The sequence below is a fragment of the Carcharhinus amblyrhynchos genome, chromosome 17, assembly GCF_965287045.1.
Source record: "Carcharhinus amblyrhynchos chromosome 17, sCarAmb.v2.hapA, whole genome shotgun sequence".
In the NCBI taxonomy this organism is placed as follows: Eukaryota; Metazoa; Chordata; class Chondrichthyes; order Carcharhiniformes; family Carcharhinidae; genus Carcharhinus; species Carcharhinus amblyrhynchos.
In genome coordinates, this window is record NC_137340.1 from 53867272 (window position 1) to 53885007 (window position 17736).

Sequence of the window (17736 nt, forward strand, 5' to 3'; positions counted from 1 at the left end):
GGTGGATTGGTGCTGCTGGGGTGGGGGAGGGGGAAGGACCAGCCATTGGCTGGCTGCTGGACTAAGTGAGCCCAGAACCAACTAAATTAAAACTTATCCACTAAAAAGCACCGTCCACAGAGAGTCTGCACTGGATAGTCTTGTATACTCCATTGGCATGGGTTGTGTGAGTTATTATCATGAATTACGATAGGCACCAGGGTTTTAAATAAGCCCCAATCCAGGAAAAGTGGTGATTAGGATAGCTTTCAAATAACCAAGTCTGGGAATGGCAAATACACCGAGATTCAAGTAGTCAGGTTCAGTGATGGAAAAGATATAGGGTTAGAAGTTCAACCCAATGTCAAATAGGACTCCAAGGTTGTGCACAGTTTGGGGAATGAAGGCAATGGCTTTGATCTGTTCTTAGTATTGTTTGTTCAGAGCTACCAACTCAGAATCCTTACAGGAGGAGGCCATTCGGCCCATTGAGTCTGCACTGACTCTCTGGCAGAACATCTTACCAAGGCCCTATCCCTGTAACCCCGCCTATTCATCCACATCTTCAGACACTAAGAGGTAAGTTAGCATGGCCAAACAACCTAACCCGCACACCTCTGGACTGTGGGAAGAAATTGGAGCACCCGGAGGAAACCCATGCAGACACAGGGAGAACGTGCAAACTCTACACAGACAGTGACTTAAGGCTGGAATTGAACCCAGGTCCCTGGAGCTGTGAGGCAGCAGTGCTAATCATTGGCTCCTTCAACGGCATTTTCTAAATGATGACCACCCCCATCTAGAAGGACAAGACTAGCAGACACATGGGAATACTACCAACTGCAAATTCTCCTGCAAGTCACTCACCAGCTTGTCATGGAAATATGTCACTGTTCCTTCACTGTCACTGGGTCAAAACCCTGGAAATCTCTCCTTAACAGCATTGTGGATGTACCCACCTTACAGGGACTGCAGCAATTCAAGAAGGCAGCTCACCACTACCTTCTCAAAGGCAATTAGGAATAGACAATAAATGCTGGACCAGCCAGCGATGCCCACATCACATGAAAGAAATAAAAATTGTTGGGCAAATAGTGTGAGGTACTGGAGGTTTGAGAGATTTGCTGTTGAAGTAATGCTGAATGTTAATATGGAATTAACATGGTGTTTTTGGATGGTTTCATAAAGGGACAGCTTGTAGATAAGAAACAGAGGGGTTGGTCAAGGATATATCCTTGGGGAATATCAGAGGTGACACAGGGTGGGAGCTGGAAGCGATCAGGCCACAGTTGATTAGTTAGGAATGGAACCAGATTAATGCAGATTTGTGCAAAACCTCATTCGAATTACATACACTGTCATTTCTACTGACTACACTTTGGTAATACTGAGCTCTAAAGGAAGCTCTGTGGGGAGAGAATAGAGCCAATGTTTCGCATCCAGATGACCTTTTGTCAGCCATTACACAGCCCTCCATCCCTCTCACAGGCGGCTTTCCAAATATACACAAGGGCAATACTATTCCCTTTCCCCAAACCCACCGCTCTGCTCACCTGGAGCTGGACCAGAGAGGCTCTGACGAAGGTCATCTAGACGCAAAACGTTGGCTCTATTCCCTCCCCACAGATGCTGTCAGATTTTCCAGCTATTTCTGTTTTTGTTTCAGATTCCAGCATCTGCAGAATTTTGCTTTTACCACTAATGTCATTGGTCCATTCATTTTTGTTCACATTGTCTAGTCAATTAACAGTTGTAATCTTCAGTATCTTGATAAAATCCCAAATTCTGGCTTCTGAGAAGCTGATTCAATCACGCAGAGACCTCCTAAATCAAAGCAGAGATAATGTTACTTAACACTTTTCCCTCTCCTGGCTCCTTGGAGTATTGAGATAATGTGATAAACAATTTTATGGATGTCAATCAGAGAGACATTTACAGCACAGGAAGAGGCAATCCAGCCCTTTGTGTCCATGGTGGCTTCCTTGGAGCAGCCCAGTCAGTCCCACTCTCCCATTCAATCCCATTGCCCTGCAAGTTTTCTTTAAATGGCCATCCAATTAGCTTTTGAAATTGTTGAATGTTTCTCTTTCCACCACTGTCATGGGCAGTGAGATCCAGGTGTAATTGAAGTCCTTCCTCACATTCTCCACTTCATCTCTTGCCCAAAATCTTAAATCTGTGTGCCTAATTTTGTACTATCAACCAATGGGAAGAGAATTTCCTAGTCTACCTTATCTAACTCTGGCATAGTCTTGTACAGCTCAAACAAATTTCCCCTCAATGCCCTTTCCTCCAAGGGGAACAACCCCAGCTTCTGTAGCCTAACCTTGTGATTAGACCTCCCCCCCCCCCCCCCCCCCCCCACCACTCAGTATCTGGAACCATTCAGGAAAGTCTCCCCTGCACTCTGTCAAGAACTTTCACATCCTTGCTGTATGGTGACCAGAACGGGACAGGCTAAGTGCAACCTTCCTGGTTTTGTACTTATTGAGCTGGATTCTCCAACAGTCCCGCTGCAGTGACTGGAGATTTGGCTGAGCACCAAATTTTGCATCATTTCTGGCAACAATGGAGTGGTGTGAACAGCCAGAAACTTCTGGCCAATATCTCTATTTATGACACCTGCTCCCAATGTGTCCTGGCACCTTTAAAGATCAATGCACATGCACTCCCGGGTCACTCTGTCCCTGTAAACTCTTTAGAATTGCACTATTAAATTTATATTGCCTTTCTCAATCACTTCTGCCTAGATGCACAAATGCAAAATCTGTATTAGGAGCCCAGAACTAGGGGTTAAAGTCTGAGGGTAAGGGATAAGCCTTTTAGAACTGAGGTGAGGAGAAATTTCTTCTCCCAAAGGGTGTGAATGTGTGGAATTCACTACCACAGAAAGTAGTTGAGGCCAAAAGTGTTGTCTGATTTCAAGAAGAAATTAGATATAGCTCTTGGGGCTAAAGGGATTAAGGAATATGGGGGAAAGGGGGGGGGAAAATCAGGATATTGAATTCAATGATCTGCTATGATCATAATTAATGGCGGAGTAAGCTCGATGGGCTGAATGGCCTACTCCTGCCTCTGTTTTTTATGTATTTTTCTGTCTGTGGTACCTCTCAGTATAGCAATATCTAAAGTGAGTTTAAATTTAACCATAACACTTTGAAAATGTGAATTCAATTTAAAAGCATGGCAGCATTTATAAAAGTGAAGGTGTCAGATTATTTTTAAAAACCCATTCCACTGGTGCTGCAGGAGTGGGGAAGAGGAGGGGCTGCTGCCAATGGCTGGCTGTTGGGCTGTGTGGGGCCCAGGTCTAGCTTAATTACAACTTGACCATTAAGAATAACAACTATCTGCAAAGAGCCTGTGAGCTCCCCCTCCCTGCTCTCAATGGCCTCTTTTTGTTTCCAGGAACAGTGGGAGAATTCCATCCAACAGTCATTCCAGTAGTTCTGTCTCTTTCTCCTATGTCAGAAGCAAAGTATGTTGGAGGGCGCGGGGGGGAGGGGGGGGTATGTGTGTGGGTGGCTGGTGTTATGGAGATCAGGCTAACACAGCCACCCTCTGCCCCCCCCAAACCCCAGCTCCATGCGACTAGCCCCAGCTACATCCAAAAGGAATTAGCAACCTGGCTTCAATGGGTCAAAACTGAGGGACATAAACTTGGAGTGAGGCCTTTCAGAAGTGAAATTATGAAACACTTCTTCACACAAGTGAAATGGAAATCTGGAACCTTCTGTCTGAAAAGAACTGGAGGTCAATTCAAGTTTTCAAGACCAACATCAATAAATTTCTTTTGGCACGAGGGTATTAACAGGTATGGAGCTGAGATTGACAAGTAGTATTACAAATCAGCCATGACAGGACAGATCTCAAGGGGCCGAATAGCCTCTTCCTGTCTCTGTGCTGTGTCGCAAACTCCACCCATTGCAATGATATTTGGGGTGCTCCAAAAAGTGTAAGGGCCATCAGGGGCCAGTAGCTGCAGCCAATGGTCTGTTATACTTACATCTCAAACTGAGGATAACTGTTCCTGAAACAAGAAGGAAAAGATGAGTGAATGTTGTACACAACATATAGAAATACAGTTATTGGCCATTAAGCCAAACAAAAATGATAATTTCAGGGAAACAGGTGGGCTCAGGAAGATTCCATTTGCATTTCAAGCTATTTTTCCCAAAGAATTTAACTTTGAATCATTCACTGGGGGAGGATTGGCTCAGATATTCAGTGTGTGATTCGGAGTAACAGCAGCAGAGCGGGTCCAATTCCCGTTTTGGCAGAGGTAGATTTGTCAAATTCCCCGTCCTTGCTGGCAACAGTAGCAGAGCATGAATGGCCAGAGAATTCAAGCCCTCAGATGGGTGAATAAATATAACTGTTGTTATCGTGATCCTGGAAGATTCCAGTTTAATTTATCCAAATTGTAGTTGGAATGATTTCCTTCATCATCCAATAGTTTGACACGGACTTTTCTGCCATGCAAATGACTTAAACCATTTAGGCTTAGGGCGGATTTTCTGACCGCACTTGCCCCAAAATAGAAAATCCCGCCCAAAGTCAGTGGACGTTTGAATGGTCCATCCCTCACCACCTGCTGCGATTCCGTGGCAGTTGAGGCAGGAAAATTCCCCCCTTTGAAGTTCAATGGTTGAAAAATTACTTGCAGTTTTTTTGCAAGCCATCTTCCTACCTCTCCATTCACCTGATAAAGGAGCAGTGCTCCGAAAGCTTGTGATTCCAAATAAACTTGTTGGACTTTAAGCTGGTGTTGAGACTTCTCACTGTCCCCAACCCAGTCCAACACCAGCATCTCCACATCACATCTTCCTTTTGGCCTAGCTCCTCCTCCCCTCAATATTTTGACTTCCTGCCAAGATTTCTGTTTGTTCTTTAAGGATATCTCATCCAAGCTGCCTGTCTTCATGTGTGACTCTAGAGTGAACAAGGCTGTGCCTTGGATATTCAGACTTTCTAGCAGGGTCTAAAAAGTCTGGAGGGACAATGCTGCATCGCAGCAACACTATGGCACTCCCACAGCAGCACAGGGATTGAGCACAGCCTCTCCTGATGTGAATGTCTCAAGCTGGGCCATGCATTTGCCACCTGTGAGATCAAAGATGAGAAACCCCTTCAAAAAGTAAATACATTTCCAAATGCACTTGGACTCAATACCCATGTTGCCACATGCCAACCATGACTCAGTGGGTGGCACCCTCTCCTCCAAGCCAATTGTTTGAGGCTTCAAATCCCACTCCCAAGGATTTAGGTGTATAATCTAGCCCGACATTCGCATTGCATTACTGGGGGAGTACTGTACTGCCAGAGGTGCCATCTTTCAAGAGAGAAATTAACCCAAGGCTTTATCTGCCTTCAGGTGACATCAAAGATCCTGCAGCCACTCTCTGCAGAAGAACAGAGGAGTTAACCTTGGGACCAATCTTCACCAATTTCCCTACATCACTAAAACATCTGATCATTTGCCTCATGGCTGTTTATGGGAGCCTGCTGTGTACAAATTGACTGCCATATCCCATACATTGCAGGGTTGATGGTCAGAAGCTGTCCCCTGGCTGGAGAGTCTAGAACTAAGACTTAGAGGGCAGAATCTTATTGCCCTTGAAAATGTTTTTCCAATGTGGATGAGTACAGGTCATGTTACTGAAGATCTGTGGGCCCTATCTGCCCAAAGCTCTTCCTGGAGACAGCCTCTTAATTGACCTCTTCCAAGAGCTCTACCCAATTAATGTCTGTGGGTGGGTCAGCAGTAAGTACGTGCATTATTCAGCCAGTGAGGTGAGCTGTCAGAAATATTTATAAAATTAGAGACTAATGTGGGATGAAGAGGGTAAGCCTGTCAGAATGGGGGGAGGTTCCTCCTGAAGAATTGTTTAAGTCACAGGAAGCAGCCTTTCCTGCCCACATATCACCATCAATAGGGATGAATGATCAGATCCCATGGTCACCTGACCTACCACAGCAGGCTGCCTCCAAGGAGCTGTGGGCTTTGGCACTCAGGAGGTCGCTCTGATGCTGAAGAGATCACAATGGAGTCCTTACCATCCTCGTTAACCTACTCATTGGGTCATTTATGATTACCTGTCTGGCAGGCAGACGTTCCTATTTTTTACCCACCTCTGGCAAGATTGTCCAAAGATTGGAACATGTTGCTCTCCCAACCTGAATCCCTAAGTTTACTCCTGATCTAAACTTCATACCAACTGCCTGGAACTGGGAAGATCCCACTCATAGTCCAAGGATAAAGAGTCAATCAGTTTGGACTGAGATGATGAGTGAGCTCCAACAATACCAAAGAAGCTTGACACTATCCAGGACAAAGCAGCCCACTTGATTGGCACCACATCCACAAACATTCAATCCCTCCACCACCGATGCTCAGTAGCAGCAGTGTGTACTATCTACAAGAGACATTACAGCAAGTCACCAAAGATCCATAGACAGCACCTTCCAAACCCACGACCATTTTCATTAAGAAGAATAAGGGCAGCAGATACTTGAGAACACCACCACCTGCAGGTTGCCCTCCAAGGCATTCATCATCTTGACTTGGAAATATATCACTGTTCCTTCACAAGTTGCTGGGTCAAAATCCTGGAATTCCCTCCCTAACAGCATTTTGCGTCAACCCACAGAACATGGACTGCAGCGATTCAAAAAGGTAGTTCACTATCACCTTCTCAAGGGCAACTAGAGACGGGCAATAAATGCTAGCCAGCCAGCGATGCCCATGTCCCTCAAATGAATAAAAGAAATAAATTTCTTCACTTAGCATCTTGTGAAGCTTTGGAATTCTTCCTCCACAGATGATATTGTTAATCACTGCGTATATTCAAGACTGAGAGCCATAGATTTTTGCACTCTAAGGATACCAAGGGATTATCATGAAAGAGGTGGTATTAGGCAAGTTAATGGGGCTAAAGGTAGACAAGTCTCCTGAACCTACCAAACTACCGAATGGTAGGTTGTCGAACAAAGTTAAATCTCACAGGATCCAGGATGAGGTATCTAAATGGATACAAAATTGGCTTCTTGATAGAATGTGGAGATGCCAGCGTTGGGGCAAACCCCAAAAGCTTGTGAATTTACTATCAAATAAATTGGTTGGACTTAAACCTGGTGTTGTCAAACTTCTTACTGTTCTTGACAGAACATAAGAAATAGGAGCAGGAGTAGGCCATCCAGCCCTTCGAGCCTGCCCCGCCATTCAATAAGATCATGGCTGATCTGTCGCTGCTCAGTTCCACTTTCCCGCCCTCTCCCCATAACCCTTAATCCCCTCTCCTATCAAAAACCCATCAACCCGCGTCTTAAAAATATTTAGCGAGGCAGCCTCCACCACTTCAATGGGCAGAGAATTCCAGAGATTCACCACCCTTTGAGTGAAGAAGTTCCTCCTCAACTCTGTTCTAAACCGCCCCCCTTTTATCTTGAGGCTGTGCCCCCTAGTCCTACTGTCTTTTTTGAGCGGGAAGAGTCTTTCCACCTCTATCCTATCCATCCCATTCATCATCTTATATGTCTCAATGAGATCTCCCCTCATTCTTCTAAACTCTAACGAGTACAAGCCCAGTTTATTCAGCCTCTCCTCATAGCTCAACCCCCTCAACTCCGAGTTGTTTTTCAAACTGGAGGCCTGTGACAAACAGTGTGTCTCAGGGATCAGTGCTGGGCCCACTATATTAATGATTTGGATGAGAATATAGGGGGCATGGTTAGTAAGTTTGCAGATGACACCAAGATTGGTGGCATAGTGGACAGTGAAGAAAGTTATCTCCAATTGCAATGGGATCTTGAGCAATTGGGCCAGTGGGCTGACAAATGGCAGATGGAGTTTCATTTAGACAAATGTGAGGTGATGCATTTTGATAGATTAAACCAGGGCAGGATTTACTCAGTTAATGGTACGGCACTGGGGAGAATTACAGAACAAAGAGATCTAGAGGTACATGTTCATAGCTGCTTGAAAGTGGAGTCACAGGTGACAGAGTGGGGAAGAAGGCATTCGGCATGCTTGGTTTCATCAGTCAAAACATTGAATACAAGAGTTGGGATATCTTGTTGAAGCTGTACAAGACTTTGGTAAGGCCACACTTGGAATACTGTGTGCAATTATGGTCACCCTATTATAGAAAGGATATTATTAGACTAGAAAGAGTGCAGAAAAGATTTACTAGGATGCTACCGGGACTTGATGGATTGAGTTCTAAGGAGAGGCTGAATAGACTGGGACTTTTCTCTCTGGAGCGTAGGTGGCTGAGGGGTGACCTCACAGAGGTCTATAAAATAACGAGGGACATAGACAAGGTCAATAGTCAATATCTTTCCCCAAAGATAGGGGAGTCTAAAACTAGAGGGCATAGGTTTAAGGTGAGAAGGGAGAGATACAAAAGTGTCCATAGGGGCAATTTTTCACACAGAGGGTGGTGAGTGTTTGGAATAAGCTGCCAGAGGTAGTAGTAGAGCTGAGTACAATTTTATCTTTAAAAAGCATTTTGGTAGTAACATGGGTATGATGGGTATAGAGGGATGTGGGCCAAATGCAGGCAATTGGGATTTGCTTTGGGGTTTTAAAAAAATAGGGCGGCATGGACAAGTTGGGCCGAAGGGCCTGTTTCCATGCTGTAAACCTCTATGACTCTATGATGGAATGCATCCCAGGGTACTAAAAGAGATGGTGGGAGAAATAGCAAATGCTCCAGTGGTAATTTACCAAAATTCACTGGATTCTGGGGTGGTCCTGCAGATTGGAAAATGGCAAATGTGACGCCAATGTTTAAAAAAGGAGGCAGACAAAGGATGGGTAACTCTCGGCCGGTTAGCTTAACTTCTGTATGAGCCAAAATGCTTGAATGTATCGTCAAGGAAGAAATATCCGGATATAAATTATCCCATTGGTAAGATGCAGCATGGGTTCATGAAGGGAAGGTCATGTTTGACTAATTTGGTGGAATTCTTTGAGAACATTACACGTTCAGTGGACAATGGAGAACCTGTGGATGTGGTGTATCTGGATTTCCAGAAGGCATTTGACAAGGTGCCACATCAAAGACTGCTACATATGATAAAGGTACACAGTATTATGGGCAATGTATTAGCCTAACAGAAAGCAAAGAATGGGGGTAAATTTGCGGACGACAAAGATTGCTGGAGTTGCGAATAGTGATGAACATTGTCAGAGAATACAGCAGGATCTGGATAGGCTGGAAAATTGGGCAGAGAAATGGCAGATGGAATTTAATCCAGATAAATGCGAAGTGATGCATTTTGGTAGATCTAATGCAGTGGGGGGTTATACAATAAATGGCAGAACCATCAGGAGTATAGACACACAGAGGGATCTAGGTGTGCAAGTCCACAGATCCTTAAAAGTAGCAACACAGGTGGAATAGGTGGTGAAGAAGGCATATGGCATGCTTGCCTTTATCGGACGGGGCATAGTGTATAAAAGTTGGCATATGATGTTGCAGTTATATAGAACATTGGGTAGGCCATATTTGGAATACTGCGTCCAGTTCTGGTCGCCACACTACCAGAAGGACGTGGAGGTTTTGGAGAGAGTGCAGAAAAGGTTTACCAGGATGTTGCCTGGTATGGTGGGTCTTAGCTATGAGGTGAAATTCAGTAAACTAGGGTTGTTCTCCCTGGAAAGACAGATGTTGAGGGACAACCTAATAGAAGTTTATAAAATTATGGAGGGCATAAATAGGATGAACAGTTGGAAGCTTTTTCTGAGTTAGGAAATGACAAATACAAGGGTCCACAGGTTCAAGATAAGGGGGGCAAGGTTCAATACAGATATGTGGGGGACATATTTTACACAGAGGGTGGTGGGGGCCTGGAATGCATTACCAAGCAAGGTGGTTGAGGCAAACACACTAGGATCATTTAAGACTTATCTAGATAGCTACACAAACAGACTGGGAATAGAGGGATACAAACGGATGGTCTAGTTAGGAACACATGTTCAATGCAGGTTTGGAGGGCTGAAGGGCCCGTTCTTGTGCTGTATTGTTCTTTGTTCTAAATGGGTGTTTTTCTGGTTGGCCATTAGTGACTAGTGGTTTTCATCAGGAATCAGTGTTGGGATTGCAATTGTTTAGGATTAACATAGATGTTTTGGAGTTGGGGACCAAGTGTAGTGTATCAAAACTCACAGCTAACACTAAAATGAGTGGCAGAGCAAAGTGTGCAGAAGATGCTGAAAGTCTGCAAAGGGATATGGATAATCTAAGTGATTGGGCAAGAGTCAGACAGATGGAGTACAATGTTGGTAAATGTGAGGTCATCCATTTTGGTAGGAATAACAGCAAAATGGACTATTATTTAAATGGTAAAAAATTGCAGCATGCTGCTGTGCAGAGGGACCTGGGTGTCCTTGTGCAGGAATCTCAAGGAATCGGTTTGCAGGTACAGCAGGTAATTGAGGGGAGATCTTATGGAAATGTACAAGATTATGAAGGGAATAGATAAGATAGAAGCAGGGAAGTTGTTTTCATTGGCAGGTGAAACTAGAACTAGGGGGCATGGCCTCAAAATAAGGGGGAGCAGATTTAGGACTGAGTTGAGGAGGAGCTTCTTCACACAAAGGGTTGTGAATCTGTGGAATTCCCTGCCCAGTGAAGCAGTTGAGGCTCCCTCATTGAATGTTTTTAAGGCAAAGATAGATACATTTTTGAACTGTAAAGGAATTAAGGGTTATGGTAAGCAGGCGGATAAGTGACGCTGAGTCCATGAAAAGATCAGCCATGATCTTACTGAATGGCAGAACAGGCTCAAGGAGCCAGATGGCCTTCCCCTGCCCCTATTGCTTATGTTTTTGTTGTGACACTTCCAAAGTACTTCATTGGCTATAAGTATCATTCAGACAGAGGGAAAGGGTTTGAATAAATATAAGATCTTTCAGTTTCCTGATTCACCTTTACTTACTCATACACGTCTGAAGTTGTCATACGTCGATAGAATTTGGCCAGCTTCACCGCAAATATGATGCTCGGAATCAGGAATATAGTGCTCCAGCCCATGCTAAACCAGAAAGCATTCTGTGAGAAGCAGATAGATATTGTTAATGCTCCCCTCGATTTTAGTGGAACTTCAATTACACAATGCAAAACATGGTGTGAGTTTTACATCAGGACTTTATTCCATATCCAGTTCTTGATCTATTTGATCCGAGAGTGTTTGATGCCAGCAGTAAGTGACCAGAATAAGTCAAGAGCCACAAGAGGGAAGAGATTGGCACATTTTCATTCAATGCGAGAGTTGAACCTGACTCTCATAGGTCATACCACCCTCGACGCAAACCCAAATCCCATTCCGGCGCCACTCCCTCTGCCCTCTACACCATCGTCCTCCTCGAACAGGAACAGGGCAGGTCCCCCTCCCAATCCTGACGTCTACTCCCTATCTGGTACCCTCCTCCCTATCCTACCCCCTCCTCCCTCTCCTGCCACTCTCCCTCTCCTGCCCCCTCCTCCCTCTCCTGGCCCCCCACCTGCTCCTCCCTCTCCTGCCCCCTCCTCCCTCTCCTGGCCCCCCACCTGCTCCTCCCTCTCCCTTCCTCTTCTGCATTCTCTTCCCTCTCCTGCCCTCTCCTTCCTATCCCTGCTTCCTCCCAATTATGCCCCTGTCCCCCTCCTGCCTCTCCACCCAATCCAGCCCTTCCCCCCCCCCCAAATTCTGCCCCTCCTTTCCTTCCTGCTGTCTTCTCCCTATCCTGTTATTCTTCTTACCAATGAGTCCAGAAGATAAGCGCAGGCGATTGTTTCAGCACCATTGACAGCTTCAGCGACTGGTCGGCACCGAGCAAGATCCTCCGTAATCTGGAAAATAAACCATCTTCTACTGAGCAAACAAGAATCAACTGAGTCTCAACAATCAACTCTCCTCAAACAAAACCTACAATGCTCCTCAAACAAAACCTACAATGCTCCTCAAACAAAACCCGCAACCCTCCCCAAATAAAACCAACAGGGCAGAGAATTCACACGATTTATGTAGAACTCACTCCCAGACACATATCAGTCTCTGTGGAATTTACACACTATAGATATCTGTACTCTTTAATTTGCTCCCCTAATTTCCTGTCAGATGTGGAGATGCCAGTGTTGGACTGGGGTGAACACAGTAAGTAGTCTCACAACACCAGATTAAAGTCCAACGGGTTTATTTGGTAGCACAAGCTTTTGGAGTGTCACTCCTTTAGGTGAGTGAAGGGTTGTGTACACAAACAGGACATATATAGACACAAACTCAATTTACTCAATTTTCAACCTCAATGCAATTCTACAGCTCATCCACTTCATCCTGGATCACAGCGTCTTCACCTTCAATAACCAGTTCTTCATCCAGACACAAAGAACAGCCGTGGGGACCAAGTTCGCACCTCAATATGCCAACATTTCACGCACAGGTTTGAACAAGACCTCTTCACCACACAGGACTTTCAACTGATGCTGTACACTAAACACATCGATGACATTTTCTTCCTTTGGACTCATGGTGAACAATCACTGAAACAACTATATGATGACATCAACAAGTTCCATCCCACCATCAGACTCACCATAGACTACTCTCCCGAATCGGTTGCATTCTTGGACCCATGCATCTCCATCAAGGACGGTCACCTCAGCACCTCACTGTACCACAAGCCCACAGATAACCTCACAATGCTCCACTTCTCCAGCTTCCACCTGAAACACGTTAAAGAAGCCATCCCCTATGGACAAGCCCTCTGTATGCACAGGATCCGCTCAAATGAGGGAGATCGCAACAGACACCTCCAGACACTGAAAGAAGCCCTCATAAGAACAGGATATGGCACTCAACTCATCGATTGACAGTTCTGACACGCCACAGTGAAAAACTGCACCAACCTCCTCAGAAGATAAACACGGGACATGGCGGACAGAGTACCCTTCGTCATCCAGTACTTCCCCAGAGCAGAGAAGCTATGACACCTTCTCTGGAGCCTTCAACATGTCATTAATGAAGATGAACATCTCACCGAGGCCATCCCCACCCCTCCACTTCTTGCCTTCAAACAACCGTACAACTCAAATAGACCATTGTCCACAGCAAACTACCCAGCCTTCAGGAGAACAGTGACCACGACACCACACAACCCTGCCACAGCAACCTCTGCAAGACATGCCGGATCATCAACATGGATGCCATCATCTCATGTGAGAATACCATCCACATAGTCTTGTGACTCAGCCAACATTGTCTACCTGATATGGTACAGGAAAGGATGTCCCAAGGCATGGTACACTGGGGAGACCATGCAGATGCTCAACAATCAAACAAGAGGCGTGTTCTCTTCCTGTTGGGGAACACTTCAGCAGTCATGGACATTCAGCTCTGATCTTCGGGTAAATGTTCTCCGAGGCAGCCTTCACAACACAGATTCGCTGAGCAGAAACTGATAGCCGAGATTTGCACATGTGACGACAGCCTCAAACTGGGATCGTGGGTTCATGTCACACTATCTGTAACCCCACAATTGGCCTGGGGTTGCAAAATCTCACTAACTATCTTGGCTGGAGACAATACACACCTCTTTAACCTGTGCTTAACCCCCTCTCCATTCACAATGTCTGTACCTTTAAGACTTGATTACCTGTAAAGACTCGCATTCCAACGATTATCTTGTAAATTGAGTTTGCGTCTATGTATGTCCTGTTTGTGAACACAACTTCTCACTCACCTGAAGGAGTGACACTCTGAAAGCTTGTTCTACCAAATAAACCTGTTGGACTTTAACCTGGTGTTGTGAGACTACTTACTGTTCCCGTCAGAGTTAATATCAGTCACACAGTGCCATGTATTTCTGAACTTGAAGGTAGATTTTATGATGATGTTCGCTTACCATTGTCTTGGTCCAACTGACATAGGAATCGAAAATAGCAAGTTGACAATCCAGAAAAGCTTTGGTTTCCTGTCATGGTGAAAAGTTTGGCAGTTTCACATTTATTTTGTTATAAAGGACATTTCAGTGGTGCAACATTTATTAATGCCTTTACAATGTGGTCAACACATCATGATCTCTGGTACTGAACACAAGAACTGCAAGTTCCCAGATCCAATAATACCGTGTGTCAGACCAGGAATCCACCTGCAATCCATGCTGAGTCAGCGTATCTAAAGCAGGGTTACAGTTGGCCTCAGTACCACCAACGCAGGGAAGTGGAAAATGGGGAGCTCAGGATCTCGCTTGTACTAACTGGGGTTGAGTGTCATCTTCAGCACTCACAGCTGGACAATGAAGTGATGGTTTGAGGACTTACTCCCGCTATTTGGAAACTTCCTTTTGGAGCAGAGAGTTTAACAAAGTTCAAATCCCACTGGGAACTGAGAACCTGGATCACACTGAGAGAAGAAAGGCTCAAGATCTCAGTTCAGTCAAACATTTTCACAGTAACTTCATTGCAATGTTAATGTAAACTTACTTGTGACTAATAAATAAAATTTAACATTGCCCTTTCACCTCCAGGAACAAGGTTCAAATCCAATCTGGATGTAGGGAATGAAGGCCCCACTGTCTATAATAGATGGTGCAGCGTGAGACAGGCGGTGCAGCGTGAGACAGGTGGTGCATGTTCACCTTTGGATCTCAGTCCACAGATAAGTTCAAGTTTTCCTATTTACCATTCCTCCTAAATTGTTGTCCAGATATTAAACTTAAGATCCAAGCTTTGTTTTACTTTTTCATGGAATGTGGATGTTGCTATCTAGCAGCGTTTATTGTCAATCCCTCTTTGTCTTTGATCTGAGTTCTTGCATGGACATTTCAGAGGGTAGTTGAGAATTAACCACATTGTTGTGGCTCTGGAGTCACACGTAAACCAGACTATAAGGACAGCGGATTTCCTTCCCTAAAGGACATTAACGAACCAAATAGATTTTTATGACAGGCAATGAGAGGTTCATGGTCACCATCACTGAGACTAGCTTTATATTCCAGATTTATTTATCAAATTTAAATTCCACCAGCTGGTGTGGTGGGATTTGAACCCGGGTTCATGAGACAGTTCATCTGGGCCTCTGGATTAATACTCCAATGAGCATTACACAGCACCACCTTCTCCACCTCAGCAAAGATCACATCTGAGGCCAATCCACGGATTGTGCCTAGGCTGAATCGTACATTCGGAAACATTAATCTACATTCTGTAGAAACATTGAGTAAATAGGAGTTTTTATGGAATTTGACACAAATGCTTGTGGGATACTCACATTTTTAATTATATTGGAAGCTTTTGTCTGGAGAAATGTCTGTGCAGAAGTCACATTCGATAAAGTAGCATTCACATTTACCTGGAAGAATGGGTTGAAATACAGTTAGGATAAACAGTCACAGTGTGTAACAACATCACAGCATGTAACACACTGATTGTATAACACTGTCACAGCGTGAAACACTGTCACAGCGTGAAACACTGTCACAATGTGTTACAGTCAGTGTGTAACACAGTAACAGCATGTAACAGTCACAGTGTGTAACATAGTAACAGTGTGTAACACAGTCACAGTGTAACACAGTAACACCATGCAACAGTTACAGTGTGTAACACAGTAACAGCGTGTAATAGTCACAGTGTATAACAGTCACATTGGATATAACAAGTGTGCATAAATATATAATGTTCTAAGAACAACAATATGATCTCAATGATTCAGAGTGGCCTCACCACTGGAAATAGGGAAATGAATTCCAATTATTTAGAGCTCTGGTTAGATCAGCCCTCGCGAACTCTGTCCAATTCTGTTGACTGAGGCCATCCAGCTGTGGCGGCAGTGCCAGGAATAGTTATAAGAGCCTGAGTTGTTGTGACAACATACACTTTTAGATGCATGTTGTAACCTGGAGCTGTGGATAATGAGGTAGAAGCTGCAACTTATTTCCACCACATGGCTGACCAGGAATTTCTCCCACTCTTACTGCCTGCCATTGGCGACTGTTAGAAGGCTTTATAAATTGATATCTGTTTGGCCACATTATGAATGCACCTTCCTCGACTGTCATGTTCTGGGTGGAAATGAACATGAGGCACGGACACTACATGACCAGCGCATGACCTCTACATTAAAGACATGCTTGGGAAATTACTGCAAACTAAATTTCGATATAGGAATGGGATAAAAGGTGAAATATTGGCATTTTTATCAGGAGATTCCTCTTGATATAAAAGTTGATCAATATGTGGAAGTATCTGCCTGGGGGATCCTGGAATCCTTTAACAAACATTTGAAATGTCAGGGCTAGGGCTGTCTGGATTGATGAATGGGCTGAATTATGTCCTTTAAACATCTTGTGATTATGTAATTTAACAATATCGTTGGGTGTCTAAGAATGAAATCCAGATCACCCATGTGATGTTGCAGTTTGATGATTCAGCTCAGCATCCACTCATGTCTGATCATCTCAAACCACGCATTTCATTGATTGACAGCTCTGGCCTAGAGCTATCAGAGAACAGGAGTTAGACCAAGAAGCAACATCTGTAAAGCAGCCACAGAAATGGTTTCGAACAAATTGTGCACCTCAATCTGTGAAGTCTTTGCCTGAAGATTCTCAATGTTTTCTTTCAAATTTTCCTGTTAAACCAAAAATCAAACACAGTCAACAAAATCCATCACTTTCCCTTTCTAACATATGAGAGAGAATTTCTGCCCTGGTATAGATGTTTTGGATAAAGTGAAACAGCTGCTCATTGTTATCCAGTCCTAGAATTCATAAACATCAGTCATATCATCTCCTATCTTTCTCACCGCCTGGGACTATAAGAGTAACTGCATTCTCACCATGGCCCACTGGCTACCAGTACATTTATGGAGCAAGTTAATTTAGGAAGGAGAATGAAGCGGACATTATTGAGTGTGAGATTATGGAACTCACTTCCAAGGGGAGTGGTTGAGATGAATAGATCCATAGAAGCCAGAGAATGAAGTGAGGGCGAAAGATATAGGATATGTTAATGAAGTGAGATGAAATAAGTTAGGAGCAGCCTTGTGTGGAGCACAGACGAGTGGGGCCAAATGTTTCTGTGCTGCAAATTCTATGTAAACAGGTTCAAAAGGCATTTTTTATAAATAAAAACCAGTATAATTCAAGCATCAGAAATCAGAATTTAAATACATATAGAGAGAAAAGAGGTGTTAATGTTTTGGATGTACTGAAGGGTGGGTGAAGGTAGTATAGGTCAGACAAGGATGCCAAGTTGCTATGGCAACATGGACTTTTATGGGCATGTTGTGGTCTGGAGCTACAGGCCGTGATTCAGCATCTACCCGAGCCACGGGCACAAATCCCATAACAGCTGCTACATCTCCTGAGAGACCCAAAATGACATTTGCACCTGTGAGATTTCGGTTTGGGATCTTCTCCACTCCCTTCTGATGACATGATCAAGTTCACACCAGGAAGGGCGTGAGCCTGATTAGCATACGTCATAACAAATTTGAATTGAATTATAGGGTTTAATACGGCAGTGCACAGATAAGTATGGGCCTCTTGAGTCTAATAAGCATAGAATCCTTACAGTGTAGAAGGAGGCCAATCAGCCCATCAAGCCTACACTGACAACAATCCCACCCAGGCCCCATCTCCTTAACCTCACATGTTTACCCTGCTAATCCCCCTGACACTAAGGAGCAATTTAACAAGGCCAATCAACCTACCCGCACATCTTTGGAGTGTGGGATGAAATGGGAGCACCTGGAAGAAACCCATGCAGA

The 17736-nt window shown here is 44.3% G+C and overlaps 1 protein-coding gene across 1 annotated transcript in view; it reads right to left on the reverse strand.

Annotated features, from left to right (window-relative positions):
• Positions 1 to 1308: 1308 nt before the first annotated feature.
• prom2 (prominin 2) overlaps positions 1309 to 17736 on the reverse strand; it is a 79872-nt gene continuing 63444 nt past the window's right edge. The window contains exons 18-24 of the mRNA XM_080205972.1: positions 16543 to 16596; positions 15235 to 15315; positions 13868 to 13936; positions 11727 to 11816; positions 10914 to 11036; positions 3986 to 4009; positions 1309 to 1803 (exon numbers count right to left, since the gene is read on the reverse strand). Coding sequence (XP_080062098.1) covers positions 10920 to 11036; positions 11727 to 11816; positions 13868 to 13936; positions 15235 to 15315; positions 16543 to 16596 — 411 coding nt within the window. The 3' untranslated portion in view covers positions 1309 to 1803; positions 3986 to 4009; positions 10914 to 10919. The remainder of the gene's footprint in view (positions 1804 to 3985; positions 4010 to 10913; positions 11037 to 11726; positions 11817 to 13867; positions 13937 to 15234; positions 15316 to 16542; positions 16597 to 17736) is intronic.